The sequence below is a fragment of the Rhizopus microsporus genome (assembly GCF_002708625.1).
Source record: "Rhizopus microsporus ATCC 52813 unplaced genomic scaffold scaffold_17, whole genome shotgun sequence".
NCBI lineage: Eukaryota > Fungi > Mucoromycota > Mucoromycetes > Mucorales > Rhizopodaceae > Rhizopus > Rhizopus microsporus.
In genome coordinates this window covers 264,178-275,456 of record NW_019671932.1, presented here as the reverse complement: position 1 = coordinate 275,456, position 11,279 = coordinate 264,178, and the positions used below count along the sequence as shown (strand labels likewise).

The 11,279-nt window shown below is 36.2% G+C and overlaps 5 protein-coding genes across 5 annotated transcripts; 3 read left to right on the top strand and 2 right to left on the bottom strand.

Annotated features, from left to right (window-relative positions):
- The first annotated feature begins 550 nt into the window (after nt 1–550).
- RHIMIDRAFT_263004 (uncharacterized protein) lies at nt 551–869 on the top strand. The gene has a single exon (XM_023611640.1). It carries the CDS (start codon nt 570–572, stop codon nt 735–737), a length of 168 nt encoding a protein of 55 aa, XP_023463211.1. The 5' UTR covers nt 551–569; the 3' UTR covers nt 738–869.
- Nucleotides 870–1,784: 915 nt separating this feature from the next.
- On the top strand, nt 1,785–2,877 carry RHIMIDRAFT_262999 (uncharacterized protein). The gene is made up of 4 exons (XM_023611639.1): nt 1,785–2,465; nt 2,520–2,731; nt 2,758–2,784; nt 2,833–2,877. Exons 1-3 carry the CDS (start codon nt 2,124–2,126, stop codon nt 2,774–2,776), a joined length of 573 nt encoding a protein of 190 aa, XP_023463210.1. The 5' UTR covers nt 1,785–2,123; the 3' UTR covers nt 2,777–2,784; nt 2,833–2,877.
- A 459-nt stretch (nt 2,878–3,336) lies between these two features.
- Nucleotides 3,337–4,627, bottom strand: RHIMIDRAFT_262988 (uncharacterized protein). Its single transcript, XM_023611638.1, has 7 exons — nt 4,347–4,627; nt 4,165–4,294; nt 3,994–4,121; nt 3,894–3,947; nt 3,788–3,846; nt 3,627–3,732; nt 3,337–3,570 (listed from the first exon to the last, which is right to left on the bottom strand). Exons 1-7 carry the CDS (start codon nt 4,551–4,553, stop codon nt 3,541–3,543), a joined length of 714 nt encoding a protein of 237 aa, XP_023463209.1. The 5' UTR covers nt 4,554–4,627; the 3' UTR covers nt 3,337–3,540.
- On the bottom strand, nt 4,628–5,151 carry RHIMIDRAFT_206721 (uncharacterized protein; the record flags this gene model as incomplete). Its single annotated transcript, XM_023606927.1, has 3 exons — nt 4,628–4,815; nt 4,865–4,971; nt 5,030–5,151. The coding sequence occupies 3 exons, from the start codon at nt 5,149–5,151 to the stop codon at nt 4,628–4,630; spliced, it is 417 nt and encodes a 138-aa protein (XP_023463208.1).
- Nucleotides 5,152–5,460: 309 nt separating this feature from the next.
- Nucleotides 5,461–7,924, top strand: RHIMIDRAFT_240622 (RNA-binding domain-containing protein; the record flags this gene model as incomplete). The annotated part of the gene is made up of 6 exons (XM_023609421.1): nt 5,461–5,471; nt 5,528–6,539; nt 6,596–6,871; nt 6,922–7,395; nt 7,464–7,618; nt 7,675–7,924. 6 exons carry the CDS (start codon nt 5,461–5,463, stop codon nt 7,922–7,924), a joined length of 2,178 nt encoding a protein of 725 aa, XP_023463207.1.
- Nucleotides 7,925–11,279: the final 3,355 nt, after the last annotated feature.

The following is an 11,279-nucleotide window of genomic DNA, read 5'->3' as shown; positions in this document are numbered from 1 at the left end:
AAAAAAAAAAAAACTTACCAAAAAGGAATGTAGCATTATGGGTTGACTTTGTTAGTGCGAAATTTGATCATGCTGTGAAGAATCTTCTTGATAACCCTGCACTTGCCAATACTTATATGGATCAAAGTCCCTTTTCGAAAATCACAGCTGACGATGATACGCACATTTAATATGACTATCGCACTTGTCCCTCATTATAAGTAAGATTATTCGAAACGATCTACCAGCTGAAGCAAAATGTATTATAAAGCAGAAACTAGATGATTCAACGATTAAAATCTCTAACTACGTATCCCAATTTACATCTGTTGGTTGCATGATGATGACCGAATTAAAGAATTGTGTGTTTGATGTGGATCATAATACTGGTTAATTCAAGCTAGCAAGATCCTCAGTATTCAATATTGCAAGCATATTACCAATTGACTTCGCCTGCCGATATGATCGACCCATACACTTTGCAGCGTCTGCAGTGTCCGAAGATTTTCTTGATTCGTCCGTTTTTACTCAAGATTTCAATCTATTATTTGGGGACTAGAGCTGATATACTCGCTCGACACCCAGTTCAAATGACTCTTCTCGACATCCTTCAAAGCTCCAATATACTTCCTAATTTTTTCAATGACCGAGGGTTGTCATCCGTTGAATTACAATATGCTCGTATACAATACGCTACCAATCTGGATGCTATATGGAGTAACAAAAAATCATCAATAAGCTTCTTGACTGCATCTTAATAATCTTATTAAGAATCCACCTTGTACCTATCAGAGAGAAAAAGTACAATTCTTGGAGTAAGAAAAACGTATCAACAAGATCAAGCTCTGAATCAATCACATCAAGAGAAATAGAATGAGAAATATTCTTCGACAGGAGCACTAAAGGTTTGAAAAGCTTTATAAAAAATGCGTTTCTAGCTATGAACCATACAACATATTGAAGTTTCAAAAATACTAAACAAGATTACAGTCTTTGAAAAGCCGTTTGTTAAACGTATGTATATAATAATCTTTATTACTTTAAGCATGTATATTCATTACTATTACAGCGTAAATCTCAATGTCGTGAAGCTCAGCAAAATTTAAAAGATGATGTTCCAGCCCCTTTATTTGACAACGAAGACGATGGTGATGATGATGCATTCATTAATACTTCAATATTCCCTTTGAAAAAAGATGTATCCAGCAGACGGCTTCGACAATTAAAAGCAATTGTTAAAAATTAACTCTTTGACGAAAATCGTAGTAATCCTTTATATACTGATCAGCTACAGCCTGAAAAGCTCCCAATATGCGAATTGGTCATTAAATCATCAAAGTCATACATCCCAAAAAAGAAATATTATTCAATCCTGACCCATCAATTATCATTTGTGATTCTTGCCAATGATATATTGAAATTCACAGGTTATGATAAATTCTGTATGAATGTATGCCCGTTACCTAGAGCTTCCACAGTCAATGCAATGCGTTTAGATTCTCCATCCTTGTATCGTATATTGCCCCGCTTTGATCCAGCAAAATTCCAAATCCTTGATTTCGACAATCATTTAATAGATTCTGAAGATCAAGCTCGCAGACACAAGGATGCTGCCTTTGGCTCAATTTTTGACTTAGCTGCCATTACCTCAATATGTCAGTCTTTAGGACTTAAATTTGCACAAAGTATTACTGTTTTGCCTGGATCGAAATCGGTACACTTACTAGGCACAAAAATTAAACAAAGCAAACTCACGCAAGAAAATCAGCAAAATGAACAAAGTCGATTTTAAAAAAAAAATAGTACATGATCCTCTTGTCGTTCAAGAAAGCCAAAAGATGGTTGAGACTCTTCATCGGGAGCTTGATTCTTTACAAGTACAAGTATCAGAGCTTACCAACTTGTCAAAAATGGTCGGCAAAGAAGAAAAGTCAGAAAACTATTCGCAAGTGTTAAAGTCACTTCATTCACAATGGAAGAGTAGTTCAGCTTTGGAACGTCAATAATTATATCCAATAATTGAACAAGTTAAGCAATCGCGCAATGACTCATTCAACAAAAGGATTCATATACAGAATCAATTACGTGACAGAAGAAAACAGTTGCATATAAAAAAAAAAATGGCAATAATGCGCAAAAATAAAATGGCTAATAATCGCCTTCCTTGTCCGCCTGAATCTGAACGTCAGCTTACTCATGCTCAAGTTATTGAGAATAGTTTATTTTCACCCAATGTCAATGCTGCTCAAGACTTTACGTTTTCAGGAACAGATAATGGCCTTCACACCATGACTGATACGGTTGCTTTTACTTTGAAACGTTTTAAATTTCATTTAGAGCTTTACAACCGATACTATATTCTTGGAGATGTACAAAATGATGATCCTCACCTTGCTGATATTCTTGAAAGATATCATAACGATGCTATTGATTCCGAATGTATGGACGAAAACGTATCTTACCTTGATTTGCCCAACTCTTTTAAAGTGAAATCAGAAGACGTCGACTTTGGATGCGGAAACTGGAGGAGAAGAAAAAAGCTTGAAAGAGATAAAAAGAGAATCGTTGAGGGCCAAATAGTACAGAGCATCGAAAATAATTTACCAAAATTCACTATGGATCACACTGTTAATGTTGAAGAAATAAAAGAAGTCCTTTCACAGCAGTATGCGGTTCGTGACACTCTTAGAAAACTATATTACTCCAACAAAAGAGTTAAAGAAGAGAGAACGACGCAGGTTCAACAAAAAAGGTTTACATTAAAGCTTTGTACTTCAGAACGACGATTTATAGTTGATCAAAATGGTAACAATGCAATATTAAAATCCACAAGAATCTAATTAAAAATTTTAGATTAGCAATCGAAAACAAAGCCAGTAATGCTCATAGGTGATAAAGAAACAGGCGCTGGTTCAAGAGTAAAGGGCTTTCTTAGATATGGTGGAAAATGGAAACAAAAGATTCAGGGAAAGTACATAAACGTGTGCATAGCTGACGAATATATGACCTCACAAACCTGTCTATACTGCTTTTCAAAGCTCGACCATCCTATATAAAGAAAAACGGAAAAGGAAGATAAATCAGTTTCAAGAACAAAGGATTCCTTTTATGTAAAAATCCAAAGTGCATCATAGTCAAGAACAACAAAGCATTCAAATCAAGAGATTCTCTTTCTGCTTTAGAAATTGGTATTTCTGGATTGTGCAAACTCTTGTTTAAACAAACTCTTCCTATATTCTCGCCTAGCATCAGTCACTCCAATACTGATTTTATTTCTATTACCTCTTCCTTGCTTAACACAAGAGAATGACAGGGCCATCGTGATGCAAATACTCGGTAAGGATAAAACTACTTTTTTAAACCTTGAACTCATGACTGTTTGGTTGGGTTTTAGAATTTTCGACGTCAAAAACAAGGTCTGATATGGATGGGAATTATATGACAGTTATCTTTAAGGTTTTGAGAAAGCAGGCAGTCTCTCTAACACGTAATTCAACTGTTGTAGTATAGTAATATATACTTTACAAGTTTGACATACTAATTCTTTGTTTTTTATTCAATTTAGTTTAAACAGAAGGTATCATATTTACCCTATAAACATCATTAAAAACATTGTCATCTCTACTACAGCCCTTTAACTAACTTACCGGCACTTTCTTGGCCGTAACACATTTGCTTTTACTTAATGTCTTTAGACAATCAATCACTTTTGGCTGAGCAATACTTGTCACCTTTACCAAATCTTTCCTTGATCTATAACACGTATTGTTATTATACTAAATGGCAACAAAGAAAAGAAAGATCTTACAGTCCATCAGGATGCGATATTAATGCCTCCAATACCTTTCGCATATTTGCATTTGATTCCTAAAGTATAAAGTTATTATTTTTATGTCAAAAGCATATCATCTTACCGTTCTTCCACGGTAAGCCTCTGGTAGCTTGCCGATAACCTTATCAATCTGCGCCTATATATACATATTAGTTGAATGCTAACTCATCTCAATATCTTACCTTAGATACTGTTCGTTGCTTTTTGGAAGGAAGCTGGTCCATGGCGCTTTTTCTTTTTTTGGGACGAGCTGCCGATTCATGATTTGGTATCACAGTAGGCATAGGTACATTGGACGGCGAAACATTTTCTAAAAGAAAAGGTTCATGTATTGAACTACAAGTTTTTTTTACCAAGTTGAGTAGTTGTATTGTTGTTGTTCTCTGTTGATGTGGCAATGGATGTAGCGTTGTTATGAATATTGCTGTTATTAATGTGTTGTTGAGTTGATGTATAATGTTCAAGCATTTGTTCTGTTGGTGCCTTGATGTAACATGTGTAAGTAAGGATCATTTTTTCTTTTGATCAAACTTACGTGTTCCCATTGTATTGTCTTACTATTGGCTTGTATTCCAAAAAGAAACGATCCAAATGAACGATTGAACTCGATCAGAGCACCGTCAAGATCTGTTAGTTTTTCATATTTATCTGCCACGTTCTTTAATGTTCTATTCAGTTGGTTTAACGCAGGTCCTAATATAGCTTCTACTGATGGTAAAGAGCTGCTTTGGTTTTCTTGCATTATAAAAAAAAATGAAAATGAGAAAAAGAGGCTTTCTATTTACAAATAGTAGAGACTTTATTTTTATATGATTTTTAAATAGAATGTGGGTTCGAATGGAATGGTGACCAGATACCACGAACACTTTCAGTAGTAGAAATAACAGGCTTCTTGGTTAAATCCTTCATCTTTTCACCGCTAGAGTCTCTCAAGAGTTGTACTTTTTTGTTAATTTCTGATGGAGACAAGTTGCGTGTGCAAATGACTTTATCTCGACCATTTACTAAAACACATGTTAAAACAAATAATTGCATAAATCATATAAATCTTACAATAGTAGCCACGAATGACGGGATGATGTGCAGGTCTAGGTTCAACAACAATTTCAATCTGAGGATTCTCTGTTGCAAACTTGACTAAATCTTTCTTGATGTATTCACTTTTTGTATTCAAACAAGATAAGTATAAATAGATAAATAAATAAACTATGTCCTTACATCATGCCCTTGTTGCTTCCCCACTTTTCACAGTAGTTAAAGACCATTTTGCGACATTGAAGCACAAATGCTCCTGTGCCATTGTTTGTTTTGGGCAGTAATCTACTAGCAAAGGCTGACATGTTTAAAGTTCTTTTAAAAAAAAGAAGGGGTAAAGAAAATAGGTAACCAGCCTGGGCCGTTCGTGTGGCTTGCTTTGTAGGTGTGACTGTTGTCTTTTACTGTTGTATCAGAGAATTTCCATGTACAAGATCTTATTTCTTTATTAGATAATGTAAAGTCTAGATCTTGTTATTATTCATGTATATTCATAACTCACTTGTATAATAATTAGGTCTCGTCTTATTGTAAAAAATTTACCTAAAGAGTTGTCAGAAGAAAAATTCCGTGAGCATTTTGCAAAGAAAGGAGAAGTGACAGATGCCAAACTTATGAAAACAAAGTAAGCCTCTTACTTGGTATCAAGCCTCATTTTCTCATCAATTTACTTAAATTTAGGCAAGGAACCTCTCGGCGGTTTGGCTTTATTGGATATAAAACAGAAGCAGCTGCAGAGGCAGCTATCAATTATTTCAACAATACCTTTATAAACACCTCTAGAATTGTAGTTGAAAAGGCAATTGCTTATAGATCTGAAGAATTGCCAAGACCATGGAGTAAATATACACCAGGATCTTCAGCTCACGAAAAAAAGGAGGAAGATCGCAAGCAAAAGAAAAGCAAAAAGAATGATTTCGAAGTAGAAGAAACGGATGCTTTTCGAGCCAAACAGAAAAAGAATGAAAAGACTGAAGAACTTATCAATCAACTGAATGCAGATAAGAATGATCCTAAACTGAAAGAATATTTGGAAGTCATGATGCCTCGATCTAAGGGCAAAACTTGGGGTAATGATGATGTTGCGCCTTCAGCTGAAGCGGAGAAGCAGGAAGATGAAGAGACAGTAGTAGTTCACCATAACGAATCAGATGATGAGTATCAAGATTTACCAATGAAGAAGAAGAAAGAACATAAAGAGGATGAAGATGTTGAAATGGAGGATAGCAATGCACAAATAGAAAGTGACGTAAAAGATGATCCTATGGATACAGATAAAGAAAGTGAAAAACCAAAAGATCCAAAGGATTCCATTGCTGAAACTGGACGTCTCTTTGTTCGTAATTTAACATATGCCTGTACAGAAGATGACTTGAAACAAATGTTTGAAAAGTATGGAACACTCTCTGAAGTCCATATGCCAATCGCAAAGGATACCAAAAAGTCAAAAGGTTATGCTTATATTTCTTATATGCTTCCAGAACATGCTGTCAAAGCATACGAAGCATTGGACATGAAGACGTTTCAGGGTCGCTTGTTGCATATTATACCTGGCGAAGAAAAACCACCTACAAAAGAAGAGGAAATTGTGGGAGTGAACGGTACTAAATTGAGTTCAGTGAAAAAAGAAAAAGAAAAGAAGCGCAGAAATCTCGCTGGCAACGACTTTAATTGGAACTCACTTTACATGAGTGTAAGTTGTGTGATTTTGCATTTATATAGTAGGCTAATTTGTATCGTTCAATATAGGCAGATGCCATTGCCGAATCTATTGCTGATCGTCTTGGCATATCAAAATCCGACGTCTTGAATGCGGACGCTAACAATATGGCTGTCAGACTTGCATTGGCAGAAACACAAATTGTTAATGAAACAAAGGAATTCTTTGAAAAACATGGTATTGTACTTGATAGTTTTGGCAAGAAAGAAAGAAGTGAAACGATTATCTTGGTTAAAAATATCCCATACGGCACAACAGAAGATGAGATGAGAGAACTGTTTGGAAAATATGGTGAATTGGGTCGAGTAAGTGATATGGTTTTGGCTTGATTGCTCGCAGCTAACACATCCAATAGGTCCTTATGCCACCAGCCAAGACAATTGCAGTAGTAGAATTCCTTGAGCCAAGTGAAGCAAGAAATGCATTTAAAGCATTGGCTTATCGTCGCTTTAAAGACTCTCTAATTTACTTGGAAAAAGCACCCAGTGGACTGTTTAAAGATAAGTTTGTGCGTGGTGATGCTAAACAAGATAAAAAGGAAGAAAAGGAAGAAGAGACTGAACAGAAGCCAAAGAGTGCAACAGAATTACTTGGAGCTGATGAAGATAATGCCAGCGATGATATTACTTCGGTTTTTGTCAAGAATCTCAACTTTAATACAACCATTGAATCTCTTCGTAATGCTTTCAAAGGAATCGAGGGCTACAGATCGTCTCGTATTAATGTCAAACCTGACCCAAAGAATCCTGGAAAGACCTTAAGTATGGGCTATGGCTTCATAGAATTCAATAACAAGACAAATGCTGAAAAGGCAATAAAGGCAATGCAGGTAAATCATAAGCTATGGCAATAAATACCTCTTTATATCGGAACTAACCATATATCACACACATATAGGGATATATGCTTGATGACCACGCATTAGATCTCAAGCTATCACATCACAAGACATCTACGAGTACAAAGAAATCAAAGACACCCGATACAACTAAAATCATTGTGCGAAACGTTCCATTTGAAGCCACAGCTAAAGATTTACGAGAACTATTTAGGTAAGAATGATATACAAAGTATATAGTTTATCTGACATAAACACTATCTATTATAGTGCCTATGGTCAATTAAAATCACTGCGTTTACCCAAAAAATTTACAGGTGGTCACAGAGGTTTTGCTTTCTTAGACTTTATGACAAAGCAAGAAGCCAAGAATGTATATGACAATATGGCAAATATTCACTTGTATGGCCGTCATCTTGTTCTTGAATGGGCCAAAGAAGAAGATAAAGCATCTGATAATTTGCTAGATGCTTCAAGAAAAAGAAGACGCGAAGAAAGTGACGATTTTGTTCCTTTGTAAATAAACCATCAGATATGTAATAGAGCTTTTAAAATGCAAGTTTATGTGCTTTATTCAGTATACTGTGTTTTTATTAAGAACCTGCCAGTGTCTATTTTAAACGAGAGTAAAATCTCGCTCATACAGGAATTCTTTGACATGACGACACTGCTTATCAATTTAAGAAAGGAAGCCTTTACTATGATGCTAACGCCAGCCCTCTGGAACACTTGAAGGCTTACTACAAGCTGGCTGATCTTTGCGAGCGATCTGGGCTCAAATCGTTCATGTGTTTCCTACTGAGAAAGATATTGATTTCATACTACATGACAATTGACACTTTGATAGCAAACAATCACATTTTACAAAATTGTAAACGTTTCAAGTTGGATGAAAAACTTATTTGAGGTGAGGTGCTCGATATTTCATGTAAAGCCGTCAAAGGCCAAGGCTCAAATAAATCAACCCAATTCCAAGGGATGGTGCAGACTGATGGGGTTGGTGTTTCTATCCTTAAACAAAACCAAGAAACGCGAAAAGGTGGTACAAGTCGTAGTACAACGTCTGACTCTGTAGATGAAGAAAGAATTGCATATATACATGAAGTAACAAATAAACAACTCCAAGAGATTACTAATAGATGTGTTTTTATTGGCCCGGGACGTAGAGATTTGTTGTATTGCATGCATGAAAGGTGCAAAGAAAAAAAATGGGAACATTTATCGGTACATTAACAATCAAAAAGCAAAGGAAACTAAATCTAGAAAGCTCCGAAAGCTGAGCTTAACCCAATTGAACAATTCTGGGCAGTGGCAAAGAGTAAGGTTAAGCGCCATAGGTTTTTGTAGGAAGACACTTTGTCCAAGAGAATTACAGAAGCTTGCAACAGTGTAGAAAAAAGTCATTTCAAAGGGTTCGTTTCGCACTCTTACAAATGCTGGGATGACTGTCGAAACAGAGTTCCCATTTAATGGCAAACGACTCATCAAAAAGCAAATAATGCAGCGATGAGAATCAGATAAGCAGCAATCAGGTAGCTAACATCATGTTTTTTTGGCCAATATAAAAGATAAAATACAAAAAAAAAAGGTTTACGGTTGTAAAGTAAAAAAAATCATATCATGTAAAAGGTAAGAGACAAAGTATATCAATCATAAAAATGACAAAGATAGGGTTTACATTGAAACAATCATCAAAGCAGGAGACAGAATAGTGAATATATCCATGGAGATCCTTGTGAGTTACCATATTGCAAGCTTCGAATATTACTTGAAGATAGAATGCCAGAATCTAGCAGTACTTCCCTCCTGATTAAGTATTTCACCTTGGATCAGAATTGTTCAATTGGATTCAGTTTCGGAGAGTATGGAGGCAGATAAGTGCAGCAGTAGTCACGTTCAGTAAGCAACAGTTCATGTTTTTTGATTGATGTATTGGTGCGTTGTCCATCATCAGAGAGTAGCTTTTGAATTCGAGGTATTCCTCCATCGCGTCTATCGCATGCTATAAAAACATCTTATAGTGGTTAGTACTTTTGTTCTTGTGACTTTATCATTTCATTGTCGCTTTCCTTTTGCAGGAGTTGTTCAAGTTTTGCGCTTTTTTTTATTGGCTTTTGATTTTCTGATCGATGTATTAATAGCGTCAGAAGCATATGGGGCATCCATTGCCAGGGATAAGGCGATAAGGAATCCAGATTCGTTGACAAATATACAGTTTTTCAGGTAACACTTAGCATGCTGTTGTTTTTGAGTATTTCAGACGACCCCCACCTCGCAAGAGAACCCAAGTCAAAGAACCATTAGTCAATCATATCCTCAGTAATTATAATCCACGCTTAGAATAATAGCTTATCAGTCATTTGATAGCAACTATAAATAATAGATCATTAATTTATTTGTATGTTCTTTGTATCTTTATCTCAGAATAAAGATTAGTCTCAAAGAGTACTTCTTTTGTCTTTGTCTAGTGTCTTATAAACCATTACACAACATACCTGTTTTCCGTAAAAGAAGAAAAAATTACTTGGGTGATAAAGCTATCTGCAAACTGTTGAGTTGTAGGCTTGGAATAATATCGCTCAAAGGTGTCAGCGTTCATGCTCCAAAGTTTGCGCGTCGTTTGGCGGATTCGATGATTTTGCCTTGTTGTACCGCTTTGGCACTTGCCGCTGATCTTAAGGAATGAGTCATGTGATTTCATTGATTCCAGCTTTCTTTATACGGTGTTTAATCCAGGTTGTCGCCCGCGACGGACGTATTGAGGTGACTTTATCTTCTTTGTTCAGGTATCCCAGAAACAGAATATGATCGCTTAAGAGGTGAATTCGTGAAGGGCCCGATTTCTGTAAGAATGAGTGCAAAATGTAGCCGGGCAAATCACATTGTCATCCAGCCCTCCAGGGAGGATGTCACCTGCTGGTATTGAATAGTGCTCAGTGTTATTTTCGAATTGAATAGGTAATGTTAGTTGAGTCTTTGGTTGTTGTTTGTGCTTGAGAATCCAGTTGAAAGTTCCAGAACTTCGCCAGTCGTTTATTCTCTATGGTCGCGAACGCATCTATTGTCATTCTGCCAGTGTTGCTGAATCATTTCGAAGAAGTGCCTTGTAAGAGTCCATTCGTATGGTGGTTTCTTCTATCTGCTGGGGTAGTCTGGTCGAACATTTTTCACTTCCTTTTCGTGAAAGTATCTTAACATCAGTTGGTTGATCGTGATGACTTGCTGTATTCCCAAGCTTAATGTCTGAAGTAGCATGATACTATTCCTCAAGACTTCTTCGCATGTTCCAGTGCTGTCATATTATCGGTGTACACGTATATCAACCAGTTTCGGAATTTTCGTGCGTGTAGCTGAAGGGTAAATAAAATTGTCTTCAGTTCTCTGGCATTGATCGAAGTGCCGCTTTCGACCTCTGACCCAAACCCGTATGTTTCCTTCATTTGACGTGACACCCCAACCTGTATCTGAGACGTCTATGTGAATACTGATATCCAGTTCTCTGATGCCTGTATCCATCTTTATTGGTAGACCGTTTGAGAGTTGTATGCTTTTGATGTACCATTGTAGTTCCTTCCAACGTTCAGCAGATAATGGACATGGCTTTTCCTAGTTGTATTGCTGTCTCCATAAATTTATCGTTGGATCTCGCTGTAGAAACCGGATTCTCGTTGTCGTATCTGAATATAAACTTCATATCATATTTTTGCCTAAAACATCCAGCGTTAACATTACTACATTATCAACATCTCAATACAGAGATCTCTGCATCCAATGTTATACAGTCTTTCCGGAAAGTAAATTTTTTTTTTGTAAAATGGTATATTTTATTCAAGTACTGCCAGTTAGCTTGTACTTATTAAAGAAAATAATAAAGA

Excerpts from the sequence above, each read along its gene's own strand:
- RHIMIDRAFT_262988 (XM_023611638.1), bottom strand. The coding sequence starts at position 4,553 with ATGCAAGAAAACCAAAGCAGCTCTTTACCATCAGTAGAAGCTATATTA. Across the intron at positions 4,295-4,346 it reads AGACAATACAATGGGAACAC|GCACCAACAGAACAAATGCT; the intron begins GTAAGTTTGATC and ends TGTTACATCAAG. Across the intron at positions 3,571-3,626 it reads TTACGGCCAAGAAAGTGCCG|GGTAAATATGATACCTTCTG; the intron begins GTAAGTTAGTTA and ends TGATGTTTATAG.
- RHIMIDRAFT_263004 (XM_023611640.1), top strand. The coding sequence starts at position 570 with ATGACTCTTCTCGACATCCTTCAAAGCTCCAATATACTTCCTAATTTT.
- RHIMIDRAFT_262999 (XM_023611639.1), top strand. The coding sequence starts at position 2,124 with ATGGCTAATAATCGCCTTCCTTGTCCGCCTGAATCTGAACGTCAGCTT. Across the intron at positions 2,466-2,519 it reads ATTTGCCCAACTCTTTTAAA|CTTGAAAGAGATAAAAAGAG; the intron begins GTGAAATCAGAA and ends AGAAGAAAAAAG.